Source organism: Schistocerca cancellata, chromosome 2 (genome assembly GCF_023864275.1).
Source record: "Schistocerca cancellata isolate TAMUIC-IGC-003103 chromosome 2, iqSchCanc2.1, whole genome shotgun sequence".
In the NCBI taxonomy this organism is placed as follows: Eukaryota; Metazoa; Arthropoda; class Insecta; order Orthoptera; family Acrididae; genus Schistocerca; species Schistocerca cancellata.
In genome coordinates, this window is record NC_064627.1 from 699,662,435 (window position 1) to 699,683,817 (window position 21,383).

The following is a 21,383-nucleotide window of genomic DNA, read 5'->3' on the forward strand; positions in this document are numbered from 1 at the left end:
GAAAACAAAGCAATAACAAAAGTCAGTTGATATATTCTCCTATGTCAAGGTAAGCTACGGCCGTCCGACATGTCCGTTCTTCTGCTGGAGCTATTTCCATATGGATAAACTCATGGTTATACAGAAAAATAGGAGGGAAACATAAGTGAATAACAGAAATGTTCCTTACACACGAATGTACCATGACTAGCACAATCCAGTCACAACACTTGTGACAAAACGAGTTAGTCCATATACTTAACCAACAAAGTGCCTTCACATGAAATGTTCTGTCTTATATCTACGAGATCTTAAGCATTTGCCAGTCTCATCGCAACCTTCCTTTCTTTTCCAGGTTATTTGGGAAGAATAACTTCACGGCTACGGAAACAGATCGCTGTGCGAACGGATGAACGTATGAAACAGATGAACGAGATCGTGTCGGGCATACAAGTGATCAAGATGTATGCGTGGGAGAAGCCATTCGCCAAACTTGTCTCGTTAGCCAGAAGGTGAAAAGCCTCAAAACACACATTCTTTCTCTCAATGGATATTGTCAGTCCATTAATTTTTCTCGCAAGCTTTCGATGTAAAACTGACTTCTTCATAAGCCTTTTGTTAATAATCATTTTTCCTTATTTACGATTTCCTCCTGCATATTTTACGCAGAAAGTTTTAATAATTTGCATAATCTCTTATCATCTGTACTGAGCACTTCAATTAAAGACTCTGAATAAGACTTGCGATAATGGTTACAAATACCAGACTAGTCTGTAAAGATCATTTTATTTTAGTTCACGAACATAAATCACAGCAATCACAACGGAAAAAATCTGTTTGTTGTTCCGAGAATAGTTAATGACTGTTACTACTGCAGCTGTTTTTCTTCTTTACTTTCCTTTTTTTCCTGATTTTATTATTTTTTGCAGTTATTGACCGAATTACTACTATTATTTATTTATATTCATCTTTACATCATCTAGCCCTATTATAATGACAACGTTTGAACCTTGCTCTCATTTGCAGGAGTGAAATAGACGTGGTGACGAAGACATCCTATGTGCGAGGCTACTACCTATCTTCACTGGTGTTCGTCGAAAGGTCGTCGCTTTTTGTCACCCTCATGGCCTACTCCCTGTTAGGAAACACGGTGTCCGCTGACAAGGTTTGTACTGCTGATACATAGCAATTCATGCGCGCGACACACAAGCATACAGCCTTATCTTTCACCATTAACAGTCCAGAAAATATCAAAGTCCATTCAGGGCGGATGAATTACGATGTTTCGTCAAGAGGTGCTGATTGATCTCGCGGCAATCCAGATATATTTTGATACGTTCAAGGAAACACGACAAATTTATTTGCGGTGAAGAGCGACATAATTCGAATAATACATATCTGTGTGCGCATTAGTAAAAAAAATTACACCACTCTATAAACAAGGCAGACTCCTTACAGGCACAGTAAGTCTTCAAATACATAATGACAAGTAAATACCTCCGGTGAAATATAGGAACTAAACAGCAGGAATATTTCAGAACATCAGCTGATTTATAAAGTATACACCTACTTATTTTGCTGTATGTTGAGAGTAGAAGCTACAGCATAGTATACGGCAGAGAGTATGTGTGATGTGTCCCATGCATGAGTATTGTCTGAGAGTGGTCGACACGGTTCGTGAGAACCGAATTAACTGGTTGGCCATGTGAGAGGGAAACTTGACCTGGCTATAATGTTAAATCCCTTTTTACAGAAGATAAGGATTGGAAAGTGATTTGAAATAACGTCAACTAGAAGTGTTTTGCAACTTCTAAAAATTATTCAGAAAACAGTTCCAGCTCCGTCTCTACCTGGCTTGAAACAGTTGAACACACCAAAAAGGCCGAGAATTAGTACACAGATAATCTTAATAAAGAGACGGTGAGTGGCTAGTACCATTCCGTCTGCTTTGAAATGGGACTGTCAGTGTATCTAAGTCCAAACCCACTTTATGACATACACAGTTCTGTAATGTCCTTGGACCACTCTGTTTTCATAGCTTGTAGCATTACTGCTATACGTGGCCGCCAAATGCCGACGCCTAAGTGGCCCACTGGCTTCCCTGTGGTATTTCCTTGTCACGTTCAAGGACTTCTAAAACTTAACGTTATTCTCCATTTATAAGTATTTTCTGCAAGACTTCACTGTTAAGGGAAAATCGTTTCGATTTTCTGAGTTGGCTATCGGCTACACTCAAGATGCGACAGATGGAGTTCATATCAGGCGACTGTTGCGGACTGGAATTCGTCAGCGTGTTCCTATAACCAACTGCAGTAAAAGTCAAGCCGCATAGTGTGCCAAAGCACTTTGCTGAAAAATATGCCCGCCTAAGAAGACATCAATCATGGAAGGAAACAAGCTATCAACAGCAACAGTGACGAAGTCCGCACTTATCATGGTGTGCTGGATAACATCTAGATACTGGAGATGCCCGTGTCAGTATCCCTAAAAACATAATACTGTCAGCACTTAGCTATGTTCACCCTGCAGTTCCGTGCAGAGTAGAGACTCCTTGGTACAATCACCACATTGCGTATCCGGATACAGTAATGTAACAGACAATGCAATTCTTCCGACCAGGTGACTATTTTAATCGACCTTTGATCAACTTTTTATGCTCTTGTGATCATTGTAGTAGTAAGTGGCGGAACTGTCAAAACCTTTTGAAATAAAATCTGCACAAAGACAGTGAGATGGTTTATCACCTCTACCTCTTAAATGCACATTAGAGAAGGTAGTGAGAGAATGGAGAAAGTCCATCGATTCTAAGGGTGTTCAACTAGGGAGAAACCCAAATAAAATCACCATAGATTATCTAGCTTTTGCAGATGTTGTGGCATTAATTACTGCCTCACTGGATAGTGCTAAAGAACAAATCACAGAACTACAGAAACAGGCACACAAAATAGGACTAAAAATATCATCTGAAAAAACATATTTCATGACAGATATCAATTATGCCCCTCCAAATCTTAAAATTCATAACAACGCAATATCTAACACAAACTCTTTTAAATAATGGCTAACGAGCAACACAAAACAAAAATAGCCACTGACAATAGAATACATAAAATGGAGAGGGCACATAAAACTACGACACTATCGAACACCGGATGGCCTGAAACACTGTATGCAGCAGAAACACTTAAATTAACAAGATTTGGGGGCCTTGAAGAACTGGAAGAAGTTGAAAGAAGAATTCTAAGGAAAATACTGGGACCAAGAAGTAATAGTTACGTTGAATAAACATTAAGATCAAACAGAGAGCTCTGTCTGAAAATGGAAGAGGTAAATGATGTAATGAGGAAAAGAAGACTAGTTTTATAGCCACATATACCGAATGTATAATAACAGACTAACCAAGCAGCTCTTCCATTTACTAAACAGCTAAAAATCCAAGTCCACATGGTTCACAGAAATTGACAAAGATATGAAAAACACAGGAATTAGAAAGGGCATAATAGATAACAGAATACTTTTTAGGGAAGCAATACAAAAGGCAGGCTTTCAGAAAAGAAAGAGGTCTGCAAAAGTTAGAAAATAGATCCACAAAGAAAAGGAACGACACTCTCGACGGATTAAGGAAGGCTGGGAGCAATTAAAATTAAATACAAAGAAGCAAAACCAAAGTTGATTTATCGTACCCTTTAAAAGGGTTATTCGAATAAATAAATAAGTGAAGACGATGCCGGACTGGAACTCAAGCTTCGAAATGCACACTCCATAAAAAATTCACGGAATCCAGGTATTGATAGCTCGATTATGCATGCGTCGATGTATCTGATTCTCTATACAAGGCGTGGATAGGGGGCCTGAAGATAGCAGTAATGAAATGCCGAAATTTGTCGTATACGTAAAATAACAACTTCTGAAACTATATGGCCGTTTGGTGATTTTTCTTTGGAAATATGCAAGATTTCTTTGCTTAGAGGACTCATGACGGTGTTATTAATCAAAAGGCATTGTCACTAGCGAATGTGTGGCCAGGGCGAGGGAGACGCCGTTGTGTACAAATAGCTGACATCGTTACAAATTCGTTTCGAAATGCAGCGAGACTTATACATGGTCAGCTCATGGTGCAAGCATGATTGCTTATTCCAAACATAAAAAGTAATGTGCGTAAGTAGACACAAGGATACGACATTTCTGACCATACTATCGATGACCAATAACGAGAGTCAGTTGTGACCTTCAGGATTTAAAGTGAAACGACCAAATAGATCTAGCTTTGTTGAATGCAGATACCAGACTCAAGGAAGAATTCTAAGGAGGTAGAATTCCAGCACGAAAGCAGTCGCGCACAAAACCTTCGTTCGACTAATTCTTGTGAGTTGTTCATCGGTCTTGAACTCTTATGAAGTTTGATTCAATAAATCCGTAAAATATTCAAAGCAAAACCGTACGAGTAGACACAGGTTGGTTTAGTCTGCATGAAGATATTATAGGAACTATCAATTGACTACAGACGGTGTTGTTACAGTAGAGAGATTATGCATCACGGAGAGACTTACTCATAAAATTGCAAGAGCCCATTTTCTGCAACGAGTCATGAAATATACTATTTCCCCCGGCATACATCTGGCGGAATGACCACGACGCTAAAATAAAGAAATTCGGACTCATACAGAGACTTACCCGCACATATACTGACGTCAAAAAGTCCTGAGATCCCTCCTAATCTCCTGTCGGACCTCCTTTTGCCCAGAGTAATCCAGCAACTCGACGCGTCATGGACTCAATAAATCGTAACCTCTCGATTATGTCCCATAAATGTTCGATGGGGTTCATGTCGGGCGGTCTGGGTGGCCAAATCATTCGTTCGAATTGTCCAGAATGTTCTTCAAACCAACCGCGAACAGTTGTATCCCAGTGACATAGCACATTGTCATCCATAAAAATTCCATCGTTTTTTGGAAACATGAAGTCCATGAATGGCTGCAAATGTTCTCCAAGTAGCCGAACATAACCGTTTCCAGTCCATGATCGGTTCAATTTGATCAGAGGACCCAGTCCATTTCATATAAACACAGCCCACACCACTATCGAACCACCACCCTCTTGCACAGCGCCTTGTTGAGAACGTGGACCAGGCGACGGTTTTCCAGTCGTGTAGGGTATAATCGGCACGGTCACGAGCCCAGGAGACGCGCTGCAGGCGATGTCGTGCTGTAGCAAAGGCACTCGCGCCAGTCGTCTGCTGCCACAGCCCATTAACGTCAAATTTCGCCGCACTCTCCTAATGGATACGTTGGTCACACATGTTGCGGTTATTGCACGCAGTGTTGCTTGCCTGTTAGCACTGATAAATCTACGCAAACGTCGTTGCTCTCGGTCATTAAGTGAGGCCTCGGCCACTGCATTGTCCATGGCCTGAGATAATGACAAAATTGGTATTCTCGGCACACTCTTGACACTGTGGATCTCGTAATACTGAATTCTATGACTATTTCCGAAACAGAATGTCCTGTGCACCTAGCTCCAATTATCCTTTCGCTTTCAAAGTCTGTTACTTCCTATCGTGGGGCCATAATCACGCCGGGCATCTTTTCACATATATCACCTGAGTACAAATGGCAACACTGCCAATGCACTTCCCCTTCATACCTTGTGTACGCGATACTACCGCCATCTGTGTATGCGCATATTGCGGTCCCATGACTTTTCTCACCTCAGTGAAGTCAGAGAATTGAATACGATAAACGGGGCCGGTGGAGGAAGGGGAGGGGGGGGCATAGCTGAAGGAGGCAGCGAATAACACAGGTACAATGTGTGCCTTTCGCCATACACCGCACGACGCCTTGCGGAGTCAGATGGGAGTAGCTGAATCTCCGAGCCCGTCTAACGCTGTGACAGGGGTGTGTAAACAAAGCAGTATGCAGTATGCTCTAGGACTGGTCTAGGTTGGCCAGCAGGCGTGCAGATACGCCAGGCGACCTTGGACCGCACGCAGGCTGCCCGTGTGCCCACGCGCCTCATGGAGGACATCGAGCCAGGCTCGCATTTCTCGTCACCCGACCCCAGTGCTGACGCGTCACCAAGGCCAGGATACACCGGCTCACAGTCCTTCGGTGGTTTTTCACACAAGGATACTCTGGACCAGATCGCCGGGGTAGGGTTGTCGGTGCAGTTGTGTAAAGCCGCTGTGCCCGGTTGGCATATTGATTAACGCATTTGCCTACAACCGTTTGATCCAGGCTACTGCCCTGTAGCGTGATTTACCGGCCATATAAAATAAGGAAAATCAGTGCGAGAGCTACCACACGATCAACAGCTCATGCATTCAAACTGCTATCAAGAATAATGCGCAGAAGATGGAAAATGAAATGGAGGAGCTGTTAAATAGCAATCAGTTTGATTTTCGGAAAGGTAAAGGCACATTAGAGTCCGTTAACCTAACCTAACTGACGTTGCGCAATGGAAGCAACACTAAGAAATATTAAGGGGCATCTATAGCATTTGTCGACCTAGAAAACGTACTCAACAGTGTAAAATCGTGCAAGATGATCAAAATTCTGGAAAACAGATATAAGGTGTAGGGAAAGACGGGTATATACAATATGTGCAAGAACCAAAAAGGAAATATAAGAATGGAAGGCCAAGAACGAAGAGCTCGTATCAAAAACTGTGTAAAGCCAGGCATGGTATCTTTCTCCCTTACTGTTCAATCTATAGATCGGAGAAGCAATGACGGAAGCTTTAATTAGTGATATGTTATTAACTGACATTTAATTATAACAAATACTACCAAGAACAACGCGTTTTCTATGAATCTTTAATGTGCCGTTTACATTAAAACGGCATACTTTCATGACACAAAATTTACAATATGAAAAAACCAAATTTGAAAATTCTTTAACCACCAATGGGACGTTTCCCTCATTACAATAAATTGTATAATCGACAGATCCTCAATGTACTGGTTCTTTGAAGCAGCATGTATTCGCACGATGCAAGTTACACAGTACTATAAATTTCATCAAATATGGGCTTTAAATGACGATATCCAGAGTGGTGTCTCCCTTGTGACATCGAGAAGGTTCTTACCTCATACGGCTCAACGTTTCGTTTAAGGTTGCTGACAATGTCTCCGCCGCCTTCTCCTCCTCCTCCTCCTCACCGTGAAATAACAGTAAGCTACGTCCCAAAACTTGTACCGCCTCATGTCCAACACCTAACTCGTCCCGTGTGAGGACAGCTTAAGGAAAGTATATGGGTGCAGTAGAGCCAAACGGGGTATCTTTTAGGCTACGAAATGGGGACATCCACTGATACACGCGACTTTGTCAAAGTGCAGATGGTTACGGCTTGGTAGCTGGATACGAGCGTGTCGGAAATGGTGCAGCTGGTCTGCTGTTTGCGCATTGCTGTCGTGAACAGTGGTTGAGGAACGGTGAAACCGCGAGTAGGCGACAATGTGTAGGACGTCAACTCCTCATCCTCTGTAAAGCAGTATAGGCTGCTATATGTGGCATATCTGATGACAGACTACATGTTGTCGTAGGTGCAAGCGATTTAGAGCACACCGTTCAGCACACATTGTTGAACATCAGACTCTGCAGCAGACACAAATGTGTTCCCATGTTGACCCAACGCCATCGTCCATTACAATTGCTGTTGGTACGGGATCATCGAGATCAGACCGTGTGTCGATTAAAATATTTCGCCTGGTCGGATGAATCACGTTTCTTTTTATACCAGGTCGACTGCCGTGCCCGGACATGCCATCACCCGAGCAAATGGCTGCTCGAAACACGCGTCGCGCCACGAAAGCGCGGGAGTGGGGGCAGCATTATGCTACAGGTTACAGGGGGCATTCACCCGCGCTTCCAAGGAACCTATGATACTAATCGGAGGCAGCATGTGTGCTGCGAATTCCGTGAACATTATTGCGGACTATCTGCATCACTTCATGCTTGATGTCTTCACCAAAGGCGATAGCATCTTTCAACAGGATAACTGTTCGTGTCACGAGGGATCTGACGTTAATGTCCTAGCCACCAATTCGCCTGGTCTGAATCATATGCAACACATCTGGCCCGTAATTTTCTGAAATTGTGTTACCTGTGTGTAAGACATCTGGTGCCACATGCCTCCGGAAACCTACCGTATCACTCACAGTCGTTGATGTTTTACATCCACAGGTGGCCCAAAGCACTACCAAACAGTTGGTTATAATGTCTGAGTCACCAGTGTATGTGATGCTATTATAATTACATAGGTACTTGAGGGAAAGGTTACATGCTGTATTATGGTGAGAAAACACACACACACACACACACACACACACACACACACACACACACACACGCACACGAACGTCCAGATTCTCTACACCAACAATAGCTTGTTAAGACTTCAGAATCCAGAACAGCTTAGAAATCTTTTATCCATCGAAGAAAAGAACGGGCAAAGAATGACAAAAACTCATCTCGGATTTAGCAGTATGATACCAGGTACTATTTAGTGGACAAGAACGATTAAGCGAAAAGTCCACATTGATTGCTAAATTTGAGGGGCTGGAATTTCATCTGACAGTTTTTACCACAAGAAAAATTTTACAGTAGTTTTTATCTATGTTTTTAGGTGACAGTGGCCTCGTAGAGAATATTGTTCATTACTCGAGTAAGCAAATTTCCTGTTTTCTATACGGTGAAGAGAAATGGGGCTCTACTGACTTGAAAATTAAGTAATTTTGTGAAAATGCATTATCAAATCGAGGTACTCTTTTCGATTTTTTCAGGTACTTCGTATTGTATTATGAGACACAACTTTAAGATGATTTATGTCCAATAACGTCTGTTGACTCCAAAGAAAGCACGCTGAAAGTTACAGATGATCACAGACAAAGACTAGTCATACGGAACGCCACTCCTGAAGATTACTTGGAAAAAAGATGTGATGCCCTGAAAGTGAAGTATTAGATAAAAAGCCTCTGATCATATAGATATAAAGAACAAGATAAGTTTCGAAGTAGGGAAACAGAGAACAAGAAGCCTACAAATTTATATAAAGTGTATATTAATACTGTCGACGAATAGACTTAATAGCACATTAGTTGAGGAGCCTTACATCTGAACAAAAGAAAAGTTCCAGAATGTGTAGCTCCTCGACAAACTACAGGAAATTAAAATGAAGGACATTGATCATGCAAAACATACAAAACTGGAAAATGCAACATCCATTCTAGTGGATTCCGGGGTCTGTGACATTTCCGAATTTGTCGAGTCCGAGGATGTTTTTTTATGATTAACGTTGTGCAAGCAAACTTTTTATAGAAAAAAATACAAATGACGTAGTATTGAAAGCCAATCAATCTACAGCTAAAGTCTTGGATGCTCCTATAGGTATTTCTCAGTTGCAGGAATAACTACTGCACTGCTATGTTTTGAAATGTGAATAAAATAGTTCAGATGGGTATATACGTAGCCGACTGCCAGCTACCGAAACGTTACTTCCAGCCTTATCGCTGCAGTTTCCCACGCAGAAAATCCAAAATCTCGATGTGACCTCCTGAAACTTGCAAACAAAACGTCACCGCCACTATCTAGTTCTCGAATCTTTGTCACTTAGATACTTTTTCATCCACGGTCGCATCTGTGTTTTCTTTTTCTGTGCCTTTTCATCACAATAAACACGGCACAAACCCCCGAGTAAAAAAGTGGATGCATAACAGACTGCTTGCGCAAAACGCAGAAAATCAGTGGCATATTAGTTATTTCAATGCTGATGGCACATTAAACCTCGAACAAGTTTGTAAAATGTAAGATACAACTGTGAAGTTAGTCGTGCCTTCTTCTCTGCTCCTTTTCTGTCTACCGAGTAAAAAAATCGACAACAAGGCACGCATTTTACAATTTATGAGGAGAGACCATGCGGCAAAATACTCGGAAACTGTGTACGTCACGGTACGCGAAATATATCGTAAAATTTTATGATAACGTCAGTGCCTTGTTTGCAAAATCCGCAGAACCGGTCCTGCTGATTTCAGCTCTCTCTCGTTTGCTTCCAAACAAAGACAAGTGTGTCAATTGCTACGAACCTCGAGAAGTGTACTGAAGTTTCTACAACTTGTGCAACACGTGTAGTGTTTCTGAGTCTCAGAGAAACGAACGTGACCTGTTTATGATGAAGTTAGCTGAAATCGTTACACGTTGCGATTCCTTTAATCGTGAAAGTCATGGTGTATGTGTTCTTTAATAAACGTAATGTTTTCAGGTCTTTGCAATGGCGCAATTCTACAACGTGCTGAACCAAACGATGGCGTCCTTTTATTCTCTGGCCGTGGCGAATGCAGCTGAAACCTACGTCACCATCAGACGCTTACAGGTAAGAATTCTCGCCTTGGATAAACCAGGTTAGTAGAAGGCAACTTCCAGCAGTCAACCGCTCCAGAGCGAAACGAGCGTGCGATGGAAAGCTCCAGTCCAATTCAAAACGAAATTTATTCATTTTACACGATCTCGTGTCCGTTCTCTAATATTCTCAATCCTTAGATTACATACCTGTAGTCTAGATGAATAATTCCACTGACCAAAGAGCCTGACGTTGACAAACGTTTTCCACAACAGGACAACATTTTATTGTCGCCTTTAGATTCCAGCCGATTAATGCTATTCTGTGGACACGGTTTATCCCGCTCATCCCCCCACCCCCACACACAAAAAAAGTTACTGTTCATTGTTATACCGTCGTTACTCCGAATCACTTCAGGCAAATACTGATACGGTCCCTGCAAAAAGTCTGCAGCCGAATTCCTTGTGGACCCCTGGCCAAATGGACTTGTTAATTTCTACACTGTCTCCACAGGCAGAATAGCAGATCAGATGTTTAACTCTCAACTATGCGGGATGATCAAAAAGTTCCCGTTCAAAGTCCTGAATCGATATGCCAATCAGGCAAAATCACCATGAGCATTGAGGCAATAATCCCAGTGATGCACCAGGCTGAAGACATCCATTTGGTAAAAGAATGTGTCCTACTGTGTGAAGAAGTCTGTAACTGCCTGCTGTACATCCTCGTCCAACAGAATTGTCGACCCTTCAAGGCCTTTTTTAAGGAACTGAAGGTGTGATAATTGCATGGTTAGAGATCAGGACATAGGATGGCTGCTCGAAAGTCTCCCACTTTTTGACTGGCAAGAAAAGTGTAAGTGTATGTTGGTCCTGTCTGGACACATTTCGTAATAATAGCATAGTTCTTGTTTCTACTAATGCACATTGGAAACACACAAATGCCAAACTAATCCCTGGTCCACATGTCAGTGCTTATATACCCACATCAAAGTCATGCTGTGTAGCATATATGCTGTAGCAATGCTGACAAATGAAACATTTTGATCACCCCTTATACATTGTTACAAACATAAAACTGATGGCATTACAGTATCCATTTAAGATACAGAAAGTTACAAAAACAAGCACAAATTTGCAAGTTACGTAAACTCGGTAATAATGTAGCCTTGGCATTTCTCATTCACAAATAATGTAACTTGAACTCAACTTCAGACAGATAGCTGATCAAGCTACAGTATATAAAAAATTGTATCCAGAACAGTAGTTAAGGGTGTCTGAGACTGCCTTCTTTCTCCTGGCCTTATCCTGTGTCTCTACAGGATCAGAATGTTAATTTGGATTTGGAGATGTTGTGGATGCCCTTCTGGTTCTCACACCCCATGTACTACATCTCTGCATCTAGTCTTATCCCATGTGAAAGTGTGTGAACATTTTAAAGTGTTTTTGAATCATGTAACTGAGGAGGAACATGGATACCAGCATCATATTTTCGTAGTTGGATGTGTGAAACCACCGAAAAACACAACCAGGCTGGCTGGCATGCTGACTCCAGGAAGCAGCATGCTAATGCATGCGACTACCCAAGCATGTTAAAGCTGACATAAACCCTACTGTATAAACTTCTAAAATAATAATACAAAATAGAACACACAGCAGTGTATAGAAATGTAGAATTTAACTAAAGTATGCTTGGCTGTCATAAGGAAAATATTTGAATGCTCCAAACTACTGTGCAATCTCACAAAACAATTAAGAAATTTTATTAACACATTAACACAATTAGGACCACTGTAGCATGCAGATATGTGATGACACAAGGATAAAAAATGACAACATTAAAAGGAAACCAAATAATTATCTCTGCTGTCAAATGTCCTCTCACATAGGAAAAGCACTGAAATACCATTCAGTTGTCATACCAATTTAAAAATGAGTGACATATAGGTGCCAGTGTTAATGGTGTTGAGGAACAAGTGCCATCCCTAATATGCAGCAGGGCTCCAAATCCTTACCAAATCCGTCTCAGGCCTTTCACAGCATTTTCAACCAACTTAGCTCTGCCCTTCCCACTATAATTTACCACTAAACTTAAGCAGAGAAGTATTCTCATAAGCGGAAACGGATGTCCCAGTCACCTACAAAAAGAGCACAAGAATTATTCATCAGTGTTGGTGACCTTTATTGCTTAAATGTGTGTAATCTATAACGGATTGGACTACAGGATGACAGAGAACACATAAAAGGGAGAATGGTCTCAGGTTGTAAAATAAATATAAAGAGTGACAAAGACAAAATTCTACAATTTAGAAGCAGAAACCATGACTATTCATCTCATGCCACCAGAAGTGAAGTACAAATGCCGAAGAAAGAGGAGTAAATAAGATTACAGACAGCATCAATCATTCTGGAAACATCCCCCAGGCTGTGGCTAAGCCATGTCTCCGCAATATCCTTTCTTTCAGGAGTGCTAGTTCTGCAAGGTTCGCAGGAGAGCTTCTGTAAAGTTTGGAAGGTGGGAGACGAGATACTGGCAGAAGTAAAGCTGTGAGGACCGAGCGTGAGTCGTGCTTCGGTAGCTCAGTTGGTAGAGCGCTTGCCCGCGAAAGGCAAAGGTCCCGAGTTCGAGTCTCGGTCGGTGCACACAGTTTTAATCTGCCAGGAAGTTTCAGCATCAATGAGTTTATGAGCATAACAATTGGGTATGCAAGAAAGTAAAGATACAAAATGCAGAAATAAGGATTGAGTTATAAACACTGAGTTTAAAAGAACACAGATGGAACCAAAAGGGATAAATCCTTTAGACAGAATTCACCATACTCGTATTCCCAGAGTGATATATGCATATCAGAAAATGGGCTGAAGACCACTGGAGCAACCAAGGAAAAGATGGAAAGTCATACAGTATAGATAAGAGGTATAAATGACTAGCCACACAGCTTAAAATATGGTAAAAGATGAGGGACACAAAGTTTCTGCTTTATATGGGCAGCAGTATCACCGAGTGACCTTTCTGACTGCTAATAACTGTCCTGCAGTATATGAGGAGTGCTGAGAATATTCATCAGCAACTTTTTTCATACTAATTCAGTACGCTTATCTGTGAATATGAACTCTGCCATCATCATATTCCTCTTATGAAAATCTTACGTCAAAAAGCTTTAGTGTCAGTATCTATTGTATGAAATAATACTAACTGTTGCCACAAATGAACAGTGTAAGATGGAAGATCCTCAACTGTACTATAAAATATTATATTTTCAACAGACTAATGCAAAGCATAGATACAATCAGTCACTTAGTAGAAAAGCAGAAGATTCACATCAAGTACTGTATGCACACCAAAAGCAGACTGCTTGCTAAAAAGAAACTGTTCATGTATAAAATTTATTTCGCATAAGGGCGAAACAGATTTGTGAGTGTGCAGCCTGAATCATATAGTTGCACTACGGCAACACACAGAGTATAAATATGTCATGTTTTCACCACATTTCATTTTCTAATTGTAGATAAAATGAACACAGTAAACGTACATTAACATTTTGTTATAAAAATATAAATAAGTAAGCTATTAGTATCCCAATATATTTTCAGGATGTGGTTCCCCATAGCTCTTATACATTTGAAAAATGGCATATTACCACCTTGAGCTGCTGATAAAATACTTCTTATCAGTTTCTGTCATCTGACCATCATCAGATTCATAAAAGTATTCATGGTGTCATGTTCAGCAAAATATAAAATCATTACCAACCAGGGATGAAACCATGAATGTTACACTGTCATCATATCATAACATAAATTACATGATCAGTCTGTAAAAGCTGTGCAAGAGAGTGTACACAGTCATACTAAAAAGTATTTTACCAGCAGCTCAAGACGGTAATATGAAATTTCCCAAATTATTAGTGATGCTCATATAGTAGTGAGATCATATAAGATGGCTCTTTAACTGCAAACTCTTGAACTCTTTCTCCACAATTTCCTACAGGTAATTGGAAAATTGCTATGATGGGTATTCTTTTTTCACAGAGATTTCTGCTTCTGGATGAAAATGATGGGTTGCCAGAGCCAAATGCCAATACCACACTGACACGAAAGATGGCACCAACAGGTGTGCAGCTGGTAGATGCAAGTGCACGATGGAGCCGTATTTCACAGAATGACACACTGAGTGACATCAATCTAACTGTCAAACCAGGACAGCTGTGTGCTGTTATAGGACCTGTTGGTTCTGGAAAGGTGAGTTTTCGCAAGAAGTGTCATGCAAAACAACTTTTAATTATCAGGTACCTTCTTCTCATTGTCCATTATATATTACTATCACATCCTTCTGTCACCTTATTGTACTTTTCTGCTTTCCAAATGCATTTGTAGTGCATTCACATCTTCATTGCTTCCTTGTTAGAAAATAACACAACATGTATTTCCTATGATCAATCATTCACAATATCAGTCCATCTTATTACACACTTGTACTGCGTTTCAAAATTCCCAGGAAAGATTCCATCTTCATATACAAACAAAAAAAAGGATTATTGCTACCTCTGGCATCAGTTCATGTGCACTGTTGTAAGTTGTAACAATGCACATCAGCTGACGCCAATGGTGGCAACAGTCCTTTATTTTAGTTTACATCAGAAGATGAGATAATTTGGTCAACACCAATCACAACAGTTAAAGAAAATACTATCTAGATTGTTTTATTCATAAAATAATAAAACAATAACACATATTTGAACAGATATTTGCATACAGAATCACTGTTAATGTCCACAGAGTTCTCTGCTACATGCTGTCCTGGGTGAACTACCTCTCAAGACAGGTCATATGATCACTGGAGGATCTATTGCATATGCCTGCCAGGAACCATGGATTTTTGTTGGGTCGGTTCGCCAAAACATTCTTTTTGGACAGCCATATCACCCAGAGAAATACCGTGAGGTAGTGCGAGTGTGTGCTTTGAAAAGAGACTTTGAGATGCTGCCGTATGGAGATCGTACTCTTGTAGGAGAGAAAGGAATTTCTCTAAGTGGTGGTCAGAGGGCAAGAATTAATCTGGCAAGGTACTACATTACAATAAAGTTTCTGTCACTCTTTTGGAATGCACTTAATACTAAATATGTAGTTCATCCTGGCAAGAATCTTATGAATAATGTTGCAGCACATCCAGTTATTCATAAAATAAATTGCTTGTATTAGTGAACAGAGTATATCCTTACCATGATTTTTTTTTCATTTAACTACTAAACAGGTTTGTTTACAGAAAAGTTGTATTAAAATTTTATACATATTAATTTCATCTCAATACCTCCAAGAATATCAACACAGCTGAAGGACATACTCTAGAATATATCTAATATGGTTGGTGGGTATGGGTGCATATGTGTTCCTTCAACATTGTCATCCAAAAAGAAGACAGAATAATGTAACATTATTTTAACATGATATTTGATCATCTATTTCATGTAAAGGCCAACAACGGACACTTTTTTCCCAGAGCTGTGTACCGCAATGCAGACATCTACTTATTGGATGACCCTCTCTCAGCTGTCGATACTCATGTTGGAAAACATCTCTTTGATGAATGCATAAACTCTTACCTTGCAAATAAAACACGGATTTTGGTTACTCACCAGTTGCAGTACCTTCAAGATGCTGACATCATTGTCATTCTGAACAACGTAAGCACCTATGAATGAATACATATCTAATGTAAGAGAAGTTGCAAGAACAGCTGTAAAGTTGGTTATGTGTAATGTACACACTATTGCTAATATTATAGCTATAAATATGCAGAGACAGCAAAAACATTACAGAAAATAATGTAAGATATTAAAGAATAAGGCTGATTTTTGTAACTTGTACTGTTGAAAAGTGAGAGTTGTATTTGATACAGGCTAGACTTTAGTTGTAAGAAACTTTGACAGACAGACTTAAATGGTAAAAAAATTGTTTTTGCAGGGTCGTATTGAAAATAAAGGTACATTTGCTGAGATGCAACGTAGTGGCCTGAATTTTGCAAAGCTGCTGGCTGGGAATGAAGAAGAGAAGCCTGATGATGAACCACCCAAAAGGCAGAGACTTGTCTCTGAAATGTCAACAACTGTGAGTTTCCTGATAAATGTTTCTAGAAGTAGTTGAGAATGGTGAACTATATTGAATCAATGGGGAATTCATTATGCTTGAAATATCTGTTACCTTCTTGACCAACATTTCAAGCAAAACACTACTGGCCCATTCTGCACATATAATTGTAATAAGTTCTATAGGTAATGCACCATTTTTACATGGTACTATTCTCTGTTTTACCGCTGCCCCACACAGTACCCTGGGTTATTGTGTGGTTCAGCCCCCAGTGGACCCCCCGCCCCGCGAACGTCTCACACCAGACAAGTGTAACCCCAGTGATTGTGTGGTACAGTAATTATGGTGTACGCGTACGTGGAGAAAGTGTTTGCACGGCAATTGCCAACATAATGTAACTGAGGCGGAATAAGGGGAACCAGCCCGCATTCACTGAGGCAGATGGAAAACCGCCTTAAAAACTGTCCATAGACTTGCCGGCACACCGGACCTTGACACTAATCCACTGGGCAGATTCATGCTAGGGACATGCATGCCTTGGCACCTGGAAATCAGTGTGTTAGACTGCACGGCTAACCAAGCAGGTACCCCCTCCTAACCTTGGCATCCTTCCCTACTCCCTCCTCACATTCATCTACTGAGGCAACTGCTTACAGTAACTGAGATTCAATAATCAATCTCACCACTACTTCTTACATGTATATTTTTGTGTCCATTTGGTTGTGTGTGTACTCATACCAGAAAAAGAGCAAGAGCTCAAAAGCTAGTGTTAACTGTTTTGTATCATGTTTTTCTGTCTGTCACACACTGGTATGTTGTAGGGAAATGGTTGCCTTTTCCTTATTTTATGTGGTTTTCCAGCCAGGAATTTCCATTATCAGTAAACAGAAATTCATATTCAAAATGTTGATGATCCTGTTTCTAATCGCTTTAGTTGGAAATAAGATGTTGCAAATATCTTTGTAGTGCACCAGTACAACAGCTTTTGCCTTGTTTGTGATTTATAAACTGGAGGATGCACATCAGAGGAAATAAACTTTCATCATCCAAAAGTTTGCACTAAGAGTAATATGTGATGTACACTCAGATACCTCTTGTAGATGTCAGTAAAAACGTACCATACTAGATATCCTAATAGGAAGTTTACAGACAAGTTAGAACATCTATTAGCAAAAACCATAAGGTGCACACCTACAATACAAAGCCAAATCGCTGCTGTGGTTACTGGAGTCAGATGAGACATTGATTTTTAAGGTCAAATTCAAAATGCACACGGGCAGTATTAAAAGAAATTAAACTGACAGAGACTCCCATTCATCTTACAATAGTAGAGTAGAAGTGAAGCAACTTTGCTTTGTTAGTGTGTTAAAAGCTAAGCTACACATCCTGGGCCAGAGAGGCCAATCGGGAATGACCGGCTGCCATGTTATCCTCCGCTGGTGGGATCGTTTGTATGCAACAGGGGGCCAGCACACCACTCTCCTACCTGTCGTCGAGTTCCTAGACCTTTAAGCTGCTACTTCTCACTCAGGCAGCTTCTCAATTGACAGCATGAAGCTGAATGAACCCTGTTCCAGTCCTCTAACCAAGGAAAAATCCATGACAGTACCGGGAACCAAATCAGATCCTCTATGTAGTAGCACTCTGACCACTGTGTCTTGGAGGCAGACTACATACTATTAGGGAGTAACAAATAAAGTAAATGAGTTGTTAATTTACTCAAAAGACTCTAGTAGTTCGAAAAAATTGATTTCATTTGTCTGTCGGAACAGCATATAACCATAGCTATAGAAAATGTTAATAGGTTTCTAAATTAGCTGCTTATTCCTCTAGATCCAGTATGGATATAGGAGGAATTGTCACATTCATACAAAAGAAGTATGATACATAAAAGGAAGAAATAATAAATTCTGTATAGATAGAAGCATGTGCTTGCACACTAATATTGAGAAATGTAATATTTGATTATTACAGTGGTACATACATGCAAAACATCTTTTTCTCGACAATGAAGCTAAACAAGTCACAATTATGTAGCAACTGGGTAATGAAAATCTTCTAAATGGTCTGTATACGTCCATGTACAAACAGTTGGGCCAGATATAAATTTTATTATGTCTTCACAAATCAAAGAATTAAATAATAACTGACAATTTGTTTTGTGATCTGTGTCGTTGAGATATGTAGCCACTGCAGCATTGAGAGTAGTTCTAAATTATTAAATTTGATTCTAACTACATATGAAAGAAACAATTGTTCCACCTCTGACAGTGTGCTATACAAACTATTTGTTTTTGCATCTCTTTCTGTACCTAAGTGTAACAGTTGTAAGAATGTTACAGGAAGCAATGTGGCCCACAAAATATTGCTGGTATAATCCAGATGCAAACCAAGTTTTATTTATTTTTATTTTTGTGGGCGTATTATTCTGTACCAACAATCAATAACAATGTATATTGCTCTTCATGATCAGCTGTACAGAGCTTCTGATTTTTGACTTTCCTAATATAGCATAATATGAAATCAACCACATGCAACTTATTCAGTGTTCCTTGCATGACTGCATTTCCATCTAATACAATGTGGCACATTTGCAATTTTCACATCTTCCCACTCGTACAGTGTGGCATGGTAGTGGTGAAGTGTGTAGTCAGATGACAAAGATCTGCATGTGTGCAGTGTACTTGCCTGTCCCTGCGATACGAGAAACAGTTAACACATTTTTACTGGGAAAACATTGTAATTGGACAGTACGCAGTTACATTTGTATTCCATATCATAACATGTATTTGAGTATGATCCTTGGTACAAGCAATTAACTAACTTGTACATATCATTACACAAAACATATATGCCCTTATGAAATATGCTGTTATGTTATTAACAACTTATCACAATAAGAAAAAACTCCTAACTCTAACGTTATGACAAAGAATGCAGCAAATTGTTTGTGTGTTGGAGTTAACCATTCCACTCACACCATACAGAGGAATTTTTGCTGTCTCACTATTTTCTCATACAACTTCCTGATAAAGCCATGGGTCCTCCGCAACTTACTTTTGTTACATGAACAGAAGGTCCATCAGTACAACAATTTCTTTACCTTTTTATTTCAAAAGGGTGATCCATATGATTTCACTAAGAATGAATGTGACATAATTTCTGTTGATAACACACATAAAATACTCTATATGGGAATGAAATTGGTGCCAGCTTCACAAGACATGAGACTTGGAAAAATTTCTTTGTTCTTACCACTCATATTTCAGAACTTTACACTGGAAATTTGCCACATGGACAGCAATCAGCTCTTGCCCCCACCTGTTCACAATTTGTGTTAATCTTGCATATTGTTTACCATCACTTCTCCAACATATTTCTTATTTTTATCATTATCTTCTCATTCCTGTACATTTTTAAAATTTCTCTTTGGATCTGTCCTTTATATGTTGCAACATATTTTGTTATCTTTTCCTTACTTGGAAATTTTTTTTTAATACTGCCAATTTCTGTCCCCTCAGTGATTCTAGTTTGTTTATCTTTCTCTAAATAAATTCACACTATGAAAGATGGTTGAGAACAACGGAATTATTTCAGTATAATCAGATGCAATATACAAAATATTTCAACTAACAACTTTTTCAGAGTCGCACCCAAGAAGAAGAAGATGTCAAGAACTTGCGAGGTCCTGTAGAGAACAAGGAGATCCGAACAACTGGAGGTATCAGCTGGACAGCATATGGACAATATCTGCGAGCAGGTGGAAATGCGTGCTTCCTTCTCTTTGTTGCAGCTATGTTGATCATTGCTCAAACAGCAACAAGTGGTGCTGACTACTGGGTTACATATTGGTTAGTACAAACTAAAAACATAGCACTCTAGACTTTTTATTTATGGCTAAGAAAGTTGGATAATAAATGTCTGTCAGACAATTACAGTTCACTATGATTTATGAAATGCACACAGTGCTGTGAATGTGACAAAGTTTTAATGTATTTAATTCATCGGTAGTGAGAAAATTGTGTGTGTGTGTGTGTGTGTGTGTGTGTGTGTGTGTGTGTGTGTGTGTGTGTGTGTGTGTGTGAAGCAGAAACTCGAATGGTAGTGTGTGTATCCATTCTCTCTCTCTCTCTCTCTCTCTCTCTCTCTCTCTCACACACACACACACACACACACACACACACACACACACACACACAATAAAACCACATGTTCCTCTGTTTTTTAACACATTTAATATAATAAATCACTGAACCATCTGAAACAATGCATGACAGAACAATGTGAAGTGTTGTGTAACTGGAAGTAACTTGTAATGGATTCATAAAATGTTACCTTCACTTTTTAGCTGCAGGTGCACAGGAATACAATGGATAATTCACAAGCCAGTATATTCTTCTATGGTAGAAGGGTTACCAAAAATGCATAACTGAAGACTCTCTAAGACAATACATGTCTCACTTTGCTAGCATTTATCTCATTGTGTGGGGTCCACTGCTTCCATAATTTATCAATTTCATTTTACTTTAACTTTCTTGGTAGAATGCCCTTTTTGTCACAACCATTTACGACTGGACCAGCCCAGAATTTGCTGTAACGAGTATAGAGAACTGTCGGGCTGGTTAGTGTTCCAGACAAACTATCGTTGATCTATAGGGTGGATCCAAAGGAACTTTTCATCATAATTCAGAATAACACATTGACTGCAATATCGTATTTATGCCCCAAAACCAGGCAAGCGACTTTCAGGTAAAATGTGCCTCCTGTATGGGAATACACATAATGAATGTATGAATGTGGCTGTAGACAAACGGTTGACAACATATGGAAGTTTGGGTCTCTCTGTGAGTTGGGCATGGACAGACAAATGGTAAGGCTCGCTGTAAGTGGAAAATCCAAGTTCAAGCCCCCTCCTTCGCAAATTTTCACTGTTGCCATTCTGTTCTACAGCTGATGGTTGGCCATATTCGTAGCTGTGAATACATTTGA

At 39.9% G+C, this 21,383-nt stretch overlaps 1 protein-coding gene and 1 non-coding gene across 3 annotated transcripts in view; both read left to right on the top strand.

Moving 5' to 3' along the window:
- LOC126162478 (ATP-binding cassette sub-family C member 4-like) overlaps positions 1-21,383 on the top strand; it is a 290,715-nt gene that overhangs the window by 240,425 nt on the left and 28,907 nt on the right. For both annotated transcript variants that reach the window (XM_049919019.1, XM_049919020.1), the window contains 8 exons: positions 335-491; positions 1,006-1,144; positions 10,234-10,344; positions 14,340-14,549; positions 15,087-15,373; positions 15,808-15,991; positions 16,272-16,415; positions 20,040-20,245. In XM_049919019.1, the coding sequence (XP_049774976.1) occupies positions 335-491; positions 1,006-1,144; positions 10,234-10,344; positions 14,340-14,549; positions 15,087-15,373; positions 15,808-15,991; positions 16,272-16,415; positions 20,040-20,245 (1,438 nt within the window). The remainder of the gene's footprint in view (positions 1-334; positions 492-1,005; positions 1,145-10,233; positions 10,345-14,339; positions 14,550-15,086; positions 15,374-15,807; positions 15,992-16,271; positions 16,416-20,039; positions 20,246-21,383) is intronic.
- Trnas-cga (transfer RNA serine (anticodon CGA)) lies at positions 12,877-12,950 on the top strand. Its single transcript has one exon. It is a non-coding gene; the product is annotated as a tRNA-Ser (tRNA).